Source organism: Camarhynchus parvulus, chromosome 5 (genome assembly GCF_901933205.1).
Source record: "Camarhynchus parvulus chromosome 5, STF_HiC, whole genome shotgun sequence".
Classification (NCBI taxonomy): domain Eukaryota; kingdom Metazoa; phylum Chordata; class Aves; order Passeriformes; family Thraupidae; genus Camarhynchus; species Camarhynchus parvulus.
The window spans coordinates 35,348,017-35,365,577 of record NC_044575.1 but is presented as its reverse complement, the minus strand read 5'-3'; the positions used below and the strand labels follow the sequence as shown (position 1 = coordinate 35,365,577).

The 17,561-nt window shown below is 36.4% G+C and overlaps 1 protein-coding gene across 2 annotated transcripts in view; it reads right to left on the bottom strand.

Moving 5' to 3' along the window:
- The window catches only part of AKAP6 (A-kinase anchoring protein 6), a 259,646-nt gene that overhangs the window by 199,489 nt on the left and 42,596 nt on the right, over positions 1 to 17,561 (bottom strand). For both annotated transcript variants that reach the window (XM_030949026.1, XM_030949027.1), the window contains exon 2: positions 13,319 to 13,676. In XM_030949026.1, the coding sequence (XP_030804886.1) occupies positions 13,319 to 13,633 (315 nt within the window). In that variant the 5' untranslated portion in view covers positions 13,634 to 13,676. The remainder of the gene's footprint in view (positions 1 to 13,318; positions 13,677 to 17,561) is intronic.

The window sequence follows — 17,561 nt, the reverse complement described above, 5'->3', positions numbered from 1 at the left end:
TAGCAGACATTAACATCTCCTTTTGATAAAGGAAACAGTGAATACCACCCTTGGCACTTTCTTTACTGTAATTTAAATGGAGTATCACTGAGAATCACTTTTTTCACTGCATACCTATTAGGTACCCCTTGGCTGCAGTCTATCTTCCATTAGTGGCCAGCCAGACTGAAGGTTTAATCTCTTCCTCCCTACACTTTCAAATGCTTTCTTTCAGGAAACAAGGAATTAAACTGACCTGCTTGGAGTGCACGTATTGACTCCCTTGTTATTCTAGCAAACAGCTGAACTGAAAACAGTTGGACCTGCAGATTTCACTCACACAATTCAAGTTTAGAATCCTATTAAAAAATCCTCAATGCATTATCATTACAAAGTATGAGCTGACATATTTGAAGACATATACTGCAATTCAAAGACTCTAAGTGGAGTCAGAATTCTCTGTTATAACATTTCACCATCCTCCTGACAAACCAAAAGATAAGTAAGGTTACTGGAGAGAAACACTTTCTCTAAATTGCATTTCTAAAATTTCATAGAGAACAAATAGAATAAATAAGTTGAACAAGGACTGCACATTTAGTCTTTTATATAAAAAATATTGAGTTCATAATACAAAAACAGTTTTCTGAAGGATTTAATATTGAAAAAACCTCTAAACATGGTATTTCCTAGGAAATGAAAGGCTGGCTAAAACTGGTTTTCCTTCTCCTATTCCAAGCAATTGATTGTCACATTCTAGACATTTCTAAGCAATGGGATTACATAATTCAATTTTTTTTAAAGAAAACAGCTGTTACATCCAATATTCATGACCTGTAAATTTTCCATATCAAGTTATTCAGCTGTTCTTTCAGTCCTTGTGAGTTGCAGTGAAATGAAACTGTGCAGAAAGCCAAATAGTTTTATTCCATAGTTAAATGAATGCCCATATTGTTCCAAAGCAACAGAAAGAAAACAAAACCTACAAAAATCTTGGTCTTATCACTGCTTCAGTGGACTGGAAGCCCCTTATTCAACCCACATACAAAATCAGTACAGTATTTTGTTGCATATTTCACATTGCTTCTTATTAGCATTTGATGTGCACAGCTGTACGTGCTATGTGTGAATAATTCTTACAGAACTTCATAGACAGAAAGAAAGGAGCGGAAAACTCACCCAGAGATTTTTAAGACAGAGCACAGATACTTTTGAAGATCCATGCCAGCTCTCATAATCAGCTACCTCAAATTTAGCCTACCTTTCATCTTTTTCACTGGTTTTGCTTGGATTGTTTTGGTTTTTTTGCTGAAGGATAAGCACATTTGGATAAAAGGAGCTGATCATTTAGAAACATATTTAGATAATGGATATTTAGATGGTCCTAAACTTATCAAAGGAAGTTAAACAAAACCCATTAGTCTCCTTAATATATAAGGACATTTCTCATGCTAAAATTTTATCATGCTGGGTGCATTATGTTTCCAGGATGTTGCTAAATTGATGTCTGCACCTCTTCCAGAAAACTGATTTTGTAATAACTCTTACCACAAAATATAAGTGCTCGTTTTGTTTTAAATAAATTGGGAACTGTAAAAAAAAAAACCAAAACAGTAAGAGAACCATGCTGCTACAGAGAGAGCTTGCCTTAGGAGCTGCCTGGGAGGGTGAGGGCTGATAAAAGCAGTGGTCTCACAATGGGTTGAACTGCCGTAACTTGCTCTTGCTGCTCATTTTTCTGCCTGTTTATTTTGGACATCCTACAAGCCCCATTGTGTCTGTATGGTCTGCACTATGTCAAGTGTGCAGTGGGTGTGCCATGCAAACTATTTCTAAACAGGAGGCAAAACCTACCAAAATATAAGTTACCCAGTGACCCACACGAACCTGAAGAAGCTTTAATTTTGTATCCAAGTAGGAAGGGCTGAGGTTATAGGTATCTCCATCTTCAGGGACACCCTTGATTTAAACAGTCTCCTGCTAGTGGTATTAACAAGCTGGTGTTTTTCTGACATAGAGAAATAGCAGAAATTCACTGTATATATTGAATGTTTCAAGGTAGCAGAAGTACATATATATATATCTGTACAAAAATGCCCACATATTTCTCTGAGGGTTCTATGTCATCTTTACCACCACAAGAGCAAGCTTTTTTTTTTTTTTTGCAAGTATGCTAAACTTGGCATAAGTAAAGACAATTTTTTTCAGATAAATATTTTATAAAACTTGCCAATCACTATTGGTAATGCTCCAAAGTTCTGTGCATGTGATAGCAAACTTTTCCCATCCCTCTTTATTTCTTTTTTCCCTGCTCAGCAGCACTAGGCAGCTCCTGCAGCGCTAGATGGTGCTGCAGCACAGCTGCAGCAGAACCTGCTGCCTCTGATGTCTGCTGGACCTGAAATGTCTCACTGCTCTTTTTATTATTGAAGTTAATAAACATGTTACTAAATACTATTGCCCAGGCCCTTCAGGTTTTCATGTTGTTTCTTTGGGTTTTTTCTTTGTGTTAACGTGAATTCTATGTTTCTAAGACCCTATGCTTTGTGTGGTTTTCTTGCCCACTCTGTTAGAATAGAAATAAGGAACAAAAAGAAAACTGACACACATAATAAATGCAATTAGTTACACACGAAGGAATTTTTTAAGGTTATCGCTTACCTACTTTATCTTATACAGTGAACCAAGAAGACAAATAGCAAAGATCTTCCTACAATACTACAACAGAAAACTTCTACCTTGTGAAAGTATTTTTTCTAATAGAAATACAATGAAATAAAGTCACAGAAGTAACTAAAAAAAGCACAACATTATAAATATGTTATTTACACGTTAAAAAGTAATTCAAATGTGTTATTAAACTCCCCATTTCTGTATTTCCATAGAGTTCAACAGCTTCCCAGGAGGATAAAGTTGCCTGTGTAAGAATTTGCTAAACTTTATTTAAATGTCCATTTGTTTCCTGGCTTTCTTTATATTACTAAATACAAATATTTTGACTTTGTGTATTTCTTTTTAATTTATTTCTATTATTGTTGTATTTTTGCTAGTAGTAGTAGTAGTAGTAGTAGTATTAGTAGTATTAGTATAATTTCTGTTTGGTTGGCCCTGCTAAGTAGACCTCCATGCACTGGGTAATTTGCCAATTGCAACTGGTTCTGCAAGAGAGCAAAGTCCATTTGCTGGGAACAGTTTGATGAAGTAAGGACTTCAAAGACTTGAAGCATCTAATAATTGCCGTTTAATGGAGAATTCTTAGGAATTCTTGTAGCTGTTTAATTTATAGTTCCTTCTCATTCGCAGTATTTCACTACCAAAATTAAATCACCTCCCTTCCATAAATGCTAAAAGCTGTATTTCCTATTCAAGGACAAATTATTCAATCATCAAGGCAACAAAATCATTAGTTATTCAATTATAACAACTAAATCTTCATCTTTCATAGGGGGGCAAACAAAACCAAGCATAAAACCTCCAATAAAATCAGCAAGGTCAGATTCTAGTAATGCAGGACTGTGTCAACACAAAGCCAGGTGCTGACTTCCCGGATGCTGCAGGAACATACTACGACCACACTCTAAACTGTTTGAGGTAAAAGTCCTGCACCCTAATAACCAAAGCATTCATTGATTTGAACATACTAGAAAACGTATTAAACACTTGAAACTGATTATTTTTCACCCCTTTATGGTTATAGACATTACACAAGACCAGATTTTAAAACAAAAATGCTCTATGCAGAAGTAAGGCCCATGTGTAGTACTGTCGTCTACTTTGCTCCTTCATTTTTAGTGCAGTAAGTATTCTTAAACCAGTGCTCTGTCAGTCTCCTGCTCTCCCCAGAACGTGGTGCTCCAGGTTTAGGAAGGAAGCAGGGATTTTTGAAGCAGCCATTCAGCATGGCAGCAAATGACTCAGCATCGTGCTTCAGCCAAGGACAAACAGGAGGAAGAAAATTAAAAAGGACAGGAATCAGATGGGAGATTTGGAAGACAAAAACTTTGAGAGAGAACCTGAAAACAGCTGAAAGATAAAACAAGAGAGAGAAGCTGGAAAATAAAGCTAGCAACCAACAGCTAGAACATGATTTGCAACCTAACAAATAAAAGTCCCAAGCCAATCTGCACCTGAATCTGATGTGTATTCTTGTGAATAAAGGAAAATGCATTTTTCAGATGTTTTGTAAGATACCCATATAACATGGGTTTTTCCTTGGCAATTTTCAAGCAATCTCTTTAATAACTTACAGGTGTGGCTCTTTGATTCTGATTTGCTGTCTCCTGTATCAGATAACACAACAGAAAAGAAAATCCATCTAATAATTGAGAATTGATCAAATCCACAAATCACACCCAAATACTGTAACTACAAACCTGAGCACAGTAATTTAAATTGCAGTGGAGTTCACCATGAAGTCTTTGCTGCTCAAGTGGTCACTTTGGTGATTTAGCTATTCATTAGCTTAAAAAAAAAAAAAGGAAGATAAAACCAACATTGAGAGATACTAAAACTATCTCATTCATACTTAGGATCAAAACTGAATCTTTAACAGATTTGAGACAGGGAAGCTATTCTTGCAGATCTCAGCTGAAAATCAAAAGCATATCACCTAAACTGTACTGTGGTTTAAAAAAATGTCTTCATCGCTTCTTATTCTACCTGAAGTTTGAAAGTAACACAGCGTTCAGGATTTTGAGAGGTTTTTGAAAGCAAACAATCCTATTTGTAACCAGAAATGCAATGTTCCTTTGGAGAAAAGAGAGTGGGCTCCTTTCCCATGTATTCTTCAAATTAGTTCTGTTTTAATTCCTCATACTGAACTGCTGGTCTAGATTCCTAAACAAGGTGGGTACTTAAAGTACTCTTTGAAGAGAAGGTTATATTTGTAATAATTCATATGAGGTTACCTATTTTACTGTGTAAATTTGGTATTTGAATCCAATGTATCAAAATTATTTATTTCAAGATTCTAGTCCCATGTGAAAAAGGGATCCTGTACCTGATAACAGATAAACAAATGTGTAGTAAACTGTTTTGTCTTCAGTTAAAAACTTATACCAAGCATCTGAACAATTGGGAAGTCCCCATAAATACTGTATGAAAAAAGTGCAGATGACCTTAGCAAAGAAAACACAGCCTAGCTACAGTGGTACCATGTCTGTACAAATCCTGTGTTATTGCCCATGAAAATAGCCCTCTTCCCTTTGTTTTATCATGAGTCTTACAGTATCTGATAATATTCTTAAAGGTCCAGATTGTGAAATTCATTTAGGGCCTAAAAATCCTAGATTTAATTGAAAGGATTTTAGCCTTGCTTTCCTCCTCAAAATACCCCTGGAAGAGCAAGTAAGAATGTTCAGTTTAGCATCTTAGCTCTATGAGGTTAGAGCATAGTTGGCTAATGATATTGCAGACTTACATTTGATGATTTTGTCTGCCTGGCTGCTGGACAGTGCTGAGATGTAGGAAGAGATGTCAGCCATGCCTTTCATACAAGCTGATTATGTGGTGTATCAACCACTTTGCTCATCCCACACAGCTTAATGGTCTTAAAATACAATTCTATTTCTCTGTTTTGTGGGGCCTTTTGGATAGTTTACTGTACCCAAAAGTACAGATACTTGGGACCATTTAAAAAAAAAAAACATATCTCCTTGACTATAATTTCTTTTCCCCAAAGGGTACTAACCATACTCTGTCACATCAGAAAATTTTATTCTGTCAGTGTATAAACAGACATACAGACACAGAGTACCCCTCAATATCTATGAAGCACAAGGTGAACTGCAAACACAGAGGTGTTACACATATGAATGGTGCGCTAATGTAAACTGTAGTATCCTTTCTCTAGTATTATAGGGCAGGTAATTCAGAAATTTTTTGAGAAAAAACAGAAATGCATGAGGAATAAATGCATATGCAAAGGTGGTAGTAGGTAGTAAATGTATTTCTGTTACGGTACTACAAACATACACATACAAATGCACTTACACGTATATATGCCCATATATGTATGTCAGTTAGGAAAATAACATACTTCATCATTTCAGATCACAATCACACTGAAAATGCATGTATAAAAATCATCTTTTCCCTATACATTAGCAGATAAACTATGATTAAATCTACAGAACGTATTATGAAGAAACTTGCTTTCTTGCCTGTGGAATATCTGCATTGTTTTTTATCAGAAGCAAATGTATTCATCTCTACACAAAGAGATGAAAAGGCCACACCAAAAGAGAAGACTGTATCTTGAAGCTTGCTTCAAGGCCCTTTTGAAGTATAGAACCACAGTCAAGGGCACGTATGGCTCCAGAGCCAGCTGAGGAGAATGAAAGCATATGGCTCAGACATTTCTGTGATACCTTTTCTCAGCTAACACAGATTAGGAAAAGGAAGTACACTGCTCAGTGGGAAAGCACAACTGCAATGTACTACTAGTAGATTTTATATTTTGTGAAAACTCGTAAGTGTTCTGTCAGAACTTTGGAGTGCTATGATTGCTGTAGTAGTAACACTGTAATGCAGCGCTACTTTATGCCTTCTGAATTATATGTTTTCCGAAAACAAAAGGAAACACATCCAAAAAAAGAAGTGCTCCATCTTTTGAAATGCAAGGGTTAGAATCATGACTGACTACATGAAATCTGGTGTCTTTCTCCAGGGAATCATTTACAGGGAGAACCTGGCAGGTATTAGTTCTCCTTTTGCCTTCTCCACAAGAAAACGCATAGAACCTTGTTTGTTTTGCTGACTTACAAAGCAATCACATCAATCCACAGCAGAGTTTCTGATAGTTAGCTACTGAAAAAGGGATTTCATTCTGAGGAGTAATTCACATAATGCAAGAGGCAAATATCAAAGGATGTTTAAAAATCACCAACTTTCAGAACCTGCTCTTATTAAAACGCAAGTTTGTTATGTAATTGAGATATTCATACAGCATTTTTGGCATTCAGACAGCAATCATCCTATTACCTGAAATATCGTCTGTCAACTCTCCATAATAAAAGCTCATAAGGAAATTTGAAACATAATGTAACAAACTAAAAAATAAAAATTTCTAATATTTTGTGCAATTTTCTGTACCTGACTGTGACTGTTCCCTTATGCCACATTAGAATTTTTGGGTATCTATTATAAGTGACACAAAATTATAAATTGAAAAAGTAACAAACCCAGCCCCTATAATGGCCAATAAGAAATAAATCCAAAAAGACTACTGAAATACACAGAGCACAAAAACACCTGTGAACATCATCGTTCTCATCGTTCACAACGCAGATCAGAAATAGGTGACTGTCATAATACATCATATTATTCTAACTTCTAACATAGAGACTCACATAAATCATCAAGAAAAAAATCCCCACTAGGATTTATGTGGCATTGCTTTTGTGTCTGCTTTTGCTTACACACACATCTATATTTGCATAGATATCCATAAAAAATTCTTGCAACAGTCACAGCTATCATAACAAATTCCTATCACTTACTTTTGAATAAAGATAATGATATACTGTCTATGACCTCTCATTTTAAAATTTGACAGTACTAAATCTTACCCACACCATTGAAATAGTATTAATTTACGGTTTTCCAGGAAATCTGAACATCAGTATGTTATAACTATTACATACACAAATACTAAACACAATACATTCTCTCAGCAAATATTTTTCTTCATGAATTTGCCCAATGGCCTGACATACAAAATTTTTTCATCATAATGAAATTTACATCATTATGGCATTGTATCCAGTAAATATTTATGTTTTAATCAAACTAAGATATAGGCTAGAGGAGACTGTAATAGGTAACATCTGTGCTGGAATATGATAGTCACTTTAATATTTCTCCAGAGACCATTGGTAGAGCATATTAGCTCATTTTCTACAGCCTGTATTAACATATTTTAATGTAGGAGGAATGTGGAGAGAGGAAAGGAGAGGAAGAAATAATAATTGTATTGGTTCAAATTACACTTAGATGCATTCATGTCTTGGTGACATCTACAACAGAAATTTTGGAGTAAGTATGTTTCAAAAGTGTAAATATCTAAATGAAAATGAGATTTTTCAGTTTTTATTTTAGAACTTTAAGAAGTTGTGAGTGGTAGAAGACCCACTTTTTTTCCTCATCACAGGCAAATGTTCACCTTTTTCTTCCAAGTCTCCTGACTGCTGAACAATCTAAATGTCTATTTTAGGACAACCTCAACACCTCCACAGCATTGCAGATGCTGCTGTACTCCTATCTACAAACTCCCTGAATTACACATCACCCTTCTCTGTCCAAATATGTCACTGAGAACTAATGAATGCATCTCTATCCTTGGAAAAAATATCACAGGTTGCAGAATTTTTGCTCAGCGTGTCGTTAGGTGTTTGCTTTGCAGAAACTCAAGCTGATTAAAGGAGCTATTCATATTGTCCTTTGCTTTAAGGGAAGGGCTTAGAATACTCCACACATTGTTCAAAATTCCTTACCAAAGGCCATGTCTATGACCTCAAGTGAGGCTATCAGGTAACATATGCATTTTCTTTTCTCTCTTTTTTTTTTAAATCTGTTTTGCCCAAGCCTGGATGGAATATCTGATGTTCTCCCCCCTCCAAAGGATATTCAAACCCCTTTGTCACAAGAACACTAATTCCAACATATTTTATTGGTCACCTTTCCTGCCTCTTCAGAAAGAAAGTCCAAGCTTAAAAGGGTCCAGAATGCTGTCTGCAACATTTTTTAATTATTCATTTCTCCTGATAAATTATGCAAGCAAGATCTTCCATTATCTCTGGGGCTACCAGTTAAGCCTTCTCCAGCTTTTAGCTATTTTTATTCCCTTGATACATAGATAACAGCACACTAACCAAACAGTACTCACTTCTCTACTCAGAAACAGGTAGGAACCTCTTATTGTTTCTCAATTTTTTCTACTTTTCATTAGCTCCCAACTCTTTGAGCCTCTTATTTTATTCTACCCAACAGCTTTCTACCTTAATTTTATCCGTCTTTCTTTAGAAGGCAACTGAGTCTCCAGTAAAATATATCTGCTCTTTCTGTGTTCATACAAAGCAGTCCTGCATCATCTTGCTCAGTTGTCATTTAGCTTAGAGATGTCTAAATACCACAAAAACACCTCTGTTGCTCATTTCAGTGTAAGTATTCCACTGCCTAAAATTTTGCTTTTCTGAGCTCAGACTGCCATAAATCCTGACAAGTAACTTTGCACCTAATTTGTAAACTTAATTAGTACCTAGAAAATTGGCTTGATAATCACTTTCATCCTTGGAGGCACTGACCTAGTAGGCAAGTGAACAACCCAGGATTGCCCTCTGCACAGAATTAGCCTCTGTTTATGTTTGATAAAACATAGCAAAGGATTTGGACAGTTTTTGAGGGATGTGGGGAAAGTGATTTTTCCTCTCTTAGGCAGAAGAGAAGTTAGCCTAAGAGCTGCAAAACCAAAATGACTTTTACAGGTGTGCTGTTATTGTAATAGAGCACATTAAGATGTGGTAAACAAGTCACATTTTTTGCATAAAAATTTCAATCTGAGCAAGACTGTACAACTGCCAGACAAGTTGGAAGGTTTCTAAGCAATCTGATGGTTTGACCAGATGACATTTGAGAAACACAGATCTATTTCTGCTACTCCTTGACTTTTTTCCAAATCAAGGAGTATGCTCAGGCCACAGGGGAAAACTGAAAATTTAAAAAATGCAGGCCTACTAAACTACTCAGAAAATTTAAAAAAGCTAATTAAAGAGGAGGGAGAAAGATGAGAATGAGAAAAAGAGAAAGATATGAGAAAGATATCTACTGTACCCTAGGTTTTATCTTTTTTTCAAATGCTCACTGTGTAATGGAGAAAGGAATAACCTGTATCTAACTGTAGATATATTAGAGTGTAATATGCTTTAATATCTTTAAGATCTTGTTTTGATAATTTCTCATACTGTCCTCTTAGCCAGGATTTAAATTCAAGGAAAAAGAGAAACTAAAATGTCTTTGTCCCTCAAAAAAGTAGAAACAGAGATGGTGAAAGGATAATGGTTATAGGGTGTTTGATCTCTATCCAAAGTTCATGAAAATTTTCTGGTGAGAGTCAAGAGGAAAGATGAGAGATTCAGTCAAAAGATATTTGTGACTGACCCAGGCATCCTGGAAAAAGATGACTGAAGTCTCTCTACTTGGAAAGAGAGACAACTGCAGTGTCTGCAAAAAAGACACTATCACAGCATAAATTGTGTTTGTTTCTATGTCAATATATGATATATGGTTCAGATATTAAAGTCATAAAGCAGGGGGGGAGTGCTTTACTCTAAAATAAGTTATAAATTTACAGACATCTCAGATACAGAATATTACACTAGATCATCACATTACATTTTTTTTCCAAAAAGACAGAAAGCAACTATCAATAGTTTGAAACAGTAGACCCCTCCTTGTGAGAGTTAAGGGATATAAAGTAAAGCAGAACAGGAGCTGAATCCAAGTTACACCTCAGAAGGATTCCAAGAAAGGTTTTGCTGTAAAAGCAAATATATTTTATAAAAGTATCAATAACTAAATGGATCATGAAAGCATCTCAGCATTTTAAGACAATACAAGGACACAGACAGCACTTGTATATTTGCTTGTAGCAAAACCATAGTTTTTAAAAATCTCTTTTACAATATTTGCAACTGCTAACAGCTACAGTGAATGTGTCAGAGCAATGTAAAAGTATCATAGAACAGCTTGAGTTAAGTGTGATGCCATATGAATGACTAAAATAGGGCATTCTGGAATCTGAAGAGTTACAGTTCATCCAACTATCTTCCTGAAGCACTCATGTGAAGCTGAGCTTTCCAGGAAATTTCTCAAGGGACAATATAAGAAAAACCTCCCACTCATGCTATGTGGCTAGTTCTGAGAAAGGGCATTGCAAAAGTGAGACAAACAAGTCTTTTCAAAGGATCAGTGGTGCCTAGTAAAGCCCTAAGTCACGTAGCATGAAAAGAGACCAGCAGCAAACACCAAAATCCCTAGGGAACGAGCCACAATAAAGAAGCAATGCTCTTGATTACAGAAAGAGGAGAAGTACAGACAGATCTGCAACTGAGATATTGAGAAAATTTTCACAAGAGAAAGAGATGATCTGTGTGCTGAGCAATTTTTCCAAGGAATAATACAAAGAGTCTGCTGTGGCCTGGATCCCCAAACCAGTCTTATCACCACAAGCCAACTGACAGCTAGAGGAAAGAAATCAACTCTAAGCATCCAAAACAAATAGAAAGATTCATGAAAATGGAATCAGATATCTCCTGGCTGATAAAAACAAACAATGAGAAAATGAAAAATTGTTTGTCTTACTGCTACATTTGCATTTTGAAAATCATATTCAGAAACCATTATGTTATAGACTTTTATCCAGTGCCTATATAATTCATTTTTCTCATTATGATTTGGACAAAGAAGCAGAAAGAAGATTTCTTAAATTTGCAGATGAAAACAATGAGTGTGTTTGGAGGAGATACTTGTGGAATGAGATAAAAGAAAAAATGTTTAATAATAGACAAAAGTAAAATCCTACATGTAAAATTTCATGGATAAGAGAGAGGTGAAAATACCATATTTGTGGGAAACGAGATTGGGAGCTGTAGTGAATTACAAGCTGAACTTGAGTCAACCATATCCTGCCGTTTTGGAAAGCAAGAAAATACTAAACTGGTATGTATTCTGTGAGAGATATGTCAAACACTTTTTCCAGTCTACTCAGCAATGGTCAAGCTTCACACTGAGCCCACTGTCAAGCCTGAGCACAACAGTTCCAGAAAGATACACATCACTGGGAAGTAGCCCCTCAGGAATATTACCAGAGGACAGAGGAAAAACAATATCTGTATGAGGGTGTAGTTGGATTTCTTGTTTGGTTTTGTCATTTGTTTAGTTTTTATTATATAGTAGACAATATATTCAAAATTTATCTAAAGTCTATGTTATATTATACCATATAAAATAATTTAACAACACTTGTGTCTACAGTCATATTTCTTTTTGTCTGTATACAGTTTTACAGGTCAGCAGGTTACAGAAGTTCTGTATTCCTAATGTGTTTGTTAAAACTTTCCTTCATTCGTTTACATAGCTAAAACCCTTAGGACAGTATTTTATGAACTCTTGCGACTTCACAAATAAACTCTACAAAGAAGAAAAACCATGATGAATGCTATTTATTCACTGACTTCCATTTATAAATAAAATGTATTAGTGGACATATGAGAGTGAGCTGTATGTACAGAACATTCTCATTTCACAAGCAAGCACAAATCAGCTCTGCTTGTACTCTGACCCAGCCCAAAGCTGGGTGCAAACACCACCCACAAGCTCCACAGAGCTCCAGTTTCAGCTCAGCACTGCGCTAATACAGCCACAAGCAATTCCAGACCAGAACTAGCACCAAGCCCAGCAAGATTGCTCATGTCTGCCTGCAGAAATCTTCTCACAGTATCTGCTAAAGAGTTACTGCACATTTTGGATTTAGTCCTTTCTTCTTGTCAAAAGCTGGCAATGTCTATCCTAATTTTTTTAGAAAAATGGTGGGACCATTAATAAATCAAGATCAGCTCTCTATTTGGTGAGGACTGATTACAGTACAATCACTCTGGTTGGTGTTAGTATACAGCGCTGTATTTTAAGACAGCTTACAGCTACAGTCCTAAAATAAACACAAATAAAATACCAATGCACTGAGTGTAAAGGAAGACTGTGTTCACATAAACAGGCTTCAGAATGCAACTCTGAAGACAGCTCACTCTGAAGAGATAACATTTGTGCTATTTTTGGAGACTGCTACCCTCAAAAGCATGCTTCACCTGCTGCAGCAAACCAGGCCATGCAAATGAACATACACTTACGGTCCCAGGCATTAACTATTTGAATTTTGCTTTGAATTTCAAATGAGTAACCCCATTTACTGGAATGTTGGGAATTTTATTGGAATTTTATTTGGGAGTTTTAGGTATAGAAGCCCATTAAAATCAGTGGGGATATTCTGGGCACTTGTGAGGTTAGTGTCAGGTTACTGATAATGTCTTATTGCTTTCTTTTGGAGTATGAACATGTTCATGAATATGGTTATGACTGCTGAATTAAGTGATGAGCAAATAACATTGCAAAAACTCTGATAATTGAGTGGTTTCTATTACCTCCCTTAAAAGGATTTATTCACTTTTTAACACAGGCTGTCAGATATGCTTGAGCAGTTAGGAAAAGCCCTTTTGTTGATTTTACTAACAGCAGAGCTGAATAAGACACCTTCCCTGAGAAGCCTGTGACATGAACCCCATCATACCTTCAGCTGCACCAGATGCACATCCACGTGCTTGCTGTCCGAGTCCTGCTGGACAGAGTAGGTCAGGTCCCGCACCCGCTCGGACGTCATCCGCAGCCAGGTCTCAATCTCTGGCAAGTGGAGAACAATCTTCCAGTCAGCCCCGGTGTGCAGAGGAGGGGGTTTCTCATACTGCTGGCCAGAGTCAAGGTCCTTCATGACATCCCCTTCCCCTTCTTGTTCCACCGTAGGAGTCATGTTTATGAGCATGGGAGAGGCATCAGATGGCATGGGATCCAGGTCTTGTGTCCTCATGGGAGAAAGTGCTACATCCATGGCTAACGTGTCAAAGCCTAAACCATACTTCTTTCAAAACCAGCTGCAAAGAAAAAAAGAAAACACACCACTGTTTTGAGACCAAATTCAGCAACAAAATGCTCAAAGACAAGGAGCAAATGATAATGTCTGAGATGTATTGCACATCTAAATAAATTCTTCACCCTAAAAGTCTATACTGAAGTTCAAGACCAAATAGATTTTTTTCAAAATAACTTTGTTGATTTGAACGTCATCTTTGTATGAGTAAAGTAGTGACTATTGCATTTCTGTCATTGTAATTTCCAATTGTAATTTTTCATCTAATTTCCAATCACCTTGGAAATTGTAGTTTTCATTAATGAAAAATATGTTCTGATTTTTTACAACTGTAACATAAATAAATGAACATTGACAAAGTCAGTAGAACTTTACTGAACTCCACAAGTTAATACAAGACTGGTATCCATAAACTAGTAGATATTGGAACATATTCCTTGGCCTGAAATTTAAGACTAAACACAGAATATTTCAAGATTTGTTTAAATTTCCCTGCTGTCCACCCAACTATTGATCATGTACAACAAATAATTTGCACACAAACTTGAAGCAATTATTGAGGACGCTTAGTTGATTTATTGAGTTTCCTTTTGAACTTTAAATTGTAGTAGTTTTGTTAGATTAAGAACTTTTGCAATGAGCAACAACTCTAACAAAAAAGAGATATAAAAATTCCCAAGGTCAAAACACGTACCTAGAATTAAAACATCATTTTACAAAGTAGCTTTATCAAAGTCCAAACGCTGTATCATCAATACACACTTATAAGACCCACTGAAAAAAAGTAAAACATTTTACTTTGTACCTCTTCCTCTGTATGTTCTAGTTACTTCTGTACTACACATGAAGAAGGCTGCCATAAAATCTATGCATAAAAGAAAGGGAAAAAAACCCCAAAAACCACATGAACAAACAAACCAAAAAAGAACCCAAAACAACTTTACTTATTTAACATAAAATCTCTAAGACTGTAGAAAAAACAGACTTCTCACTGTTCAATCAACACTGTGACTACTGAGTTATATTCCAAATATTTCATGTGGAGTCTCAGCATCCAAAGACTACTGCTGCAGGCAGTGAGAGTATTAAAGAAGTATCCAGTCACAATTTCACTTGTCATAGCCAGGAAGGACAAAAAATTTATATTTTATGTTAATTTTATTTTATTTTCTACCCTGCCATTACTTAGTAAATCAGTGTTTGCATATCTATCACACTCACAAAACAGTATGTTAAAGTTATACTAAATAATAACACTAAATATAAATCTGGCACTTCAGAACAAAAACTTCTATCATTGCAATCAAGCAAAGGAAATGAAAGAAGAATCCAAATATTCTCAGTGCCTGCTGTACAATTTCCAACTCTTTTATCTCAAATTTTGAAAAATCATGAATTAAATTGTGTTAAATAAAAGCTTCTGCAGCAAAGGTTGGTGAAAGTAACATTTCAGGGTGCTAAGTATTTTCTAAGTTCATCTCTTTACATTACCTATTTTTCAGCTTAAACTCTGTTGCTATAAGTGCTCAACATAAATTGCTACAAAAAATCAGTGTAATAATATTTTTGTCCAAGACATTGCTGATCATAGCCCCAGTTTTCAAGCACAGAATTCACCCAACTGCTGAAACTATCTCAACATTTTAAACATATTCTTCACATTATTTCCTCCTAAAAGTGAAAGTTTGGTGAAACCCACGTGGTCCTTATCTCTGCATGTTTACTGTTAAACATGCCTACCAGAGAAACAGCTGTGAATCACTAAATGATACGAAAGGACAGGAAGAGCAGTGCTTGCTTCCTAGTTTTTTCACACAAAAAAACCCAACAAAACAACACAACCCTGGTACTCTTGCAGAGTTTTTCAGTATGACTCAGCTCTAGTAAGGACATTAAAGCAATTAGCGAAGAGAAATGAAAACATGCTCCTGCAGAAGCAAACAAAAGCTGCTCCATGCTGCATGCAGAGCACTTCTGGCTTTCATGCACTGAGTGGGCAATTAGCAACCATCAGGAACCTGCTGACCTGGTTTTTGTTACGGTGTGCTTGACTCTGTAAGAGTGGCTCTCCAGCATTACAGTTAATGCCTCCTTAATCCTGGCAGCTCTTACAGTCAAGTCCTTTGCATTCTTCCCTTTCTGCCAGATCGCAAGTTGCAACACTTCAATTACGAATATGGGGAGAAATTTTAAAATAAATAATTCTCTTCATTTTCTTAAAAATTTCGCAAAAGTAACAAAATGCACTGTGGATACTAATTAGCAAGGTCTGTGAAAGCTTTAAAAAGCTCACAAATGCTTGAAAGGAGAAACTCGCAGCTATAAGTGACTGAATCCAAACACTAGGACACAGATTTCTCTATATTGATTCTTGGCAGAATAAAAAGGCATCATCATCCAACTGTGCTGCGAGAAAGGACAACTGAAAGGTTCATCCTGCGCTCTCCAAGAACACCGGACCGAAGGAGTGCGGCCGCGCGGGAGCTCCCAAAGCCCCCGCAGAAAGCGAAAGCTCCGCGTCCCCTCCGCCCGCAGCCCCGCCCGCCCCGACCCGGCCCGGGAGCGCCCTGCCCCAGCGGCGGCCCTGGCTGCCGACCGAAAACAGGAAAATCCCCCACGCAGAGGCGCTTTCGCAAAATTCTAATGTTGGGGTACGAAATAGCAAACAACAAAGCCCAGCAGCAACAGCCAACCTCATAGACATAGCCATTTTATGTAATGCATGAGTTATAAAACTTGCCGAAACACTCTGGGATCAGAAGTAGGTTCTGCTAGAAAAAATAAACAATACTTTGGGGTCCTATATTGGTATTTTAAGTGACTGATTTAAATGCTGGCCTTAAATTCGGTTATATTTCTGGAGTATTTTATTTTTCCAGATTTTGTGACAAAATGTACAAATAGTGACTTGTAAACCACTACAATAAGTGTTAGAACACAAATCAAAACTGAATAAATTTTTTTCGAGGTGATCTTTATACCTCGCAATTTTTATTTTTTTTTTATGAGGTAAAGAAGGTATTATTTTCCTTCTAAGCAGGACCTTATCACTCAAAAAAAATTTTTTTTAAAAGTCAAAAGCTATGCTAAGTCTCATTTTCTGCATCACAAAATCCTGGTAGCATCAATGACAGTTTTAGGTGGGAAAGCCATCCTAAATCACATCCCAGCTTGTTTCTAAGCCAAACCTCTTCTGTACCCAGAAGAGTTATACAAACCAGCTGATTTTAAATTTGCAGGTGAACAGATGAAAATGCAATGTCAAATGTCCTGATCAATAAAAAAGTTCCATCTTTCAACATGTGCAGGGCATAACCTTATTTTCATCATCACAATCAGACTGAGAGTTATTATACTACTATTTCTAAAAAATACTCCTCCAATTATTTATTTCTGCCACTTCAGAAGCTACTGTTTCAGTCTGCTGAGGGGCACATTTAAGAACTATATAACACAGCCACCACAGCTTGCATTCCTTCTGGTGGGAGAAAAAAAATTAGATGAATTAAGCATATTTTTTTGCCTTGTGTTAATTCTTTCTATACAGTTTTACATTGTCATGGATCCTTGTATAAAAGGTGAGAGATCCTGTGTAAGCACATGCACACATATGCTTTCTATCTTCATCTTCAGTAAGTGCATTATGCCGAGCAGATGGCTGATTACCTTCCACTAATCACACAGACAATCTCACTTTCCCCTGCTTTTCTGCTCAGTCAGATGCTAACACTCTTGCACAAAACATAGAATGCCTGTGTCAACCATAATAAAGTTTATCAATCACCACAAGCCTTGGAAGGCTTCTCGCACTCATTCTGCTCCTCAGTTGTTCACATTTCCCTTGTTTATAAATTGCAGGCCACATTCACTCTGCCAGCATCAGATCATC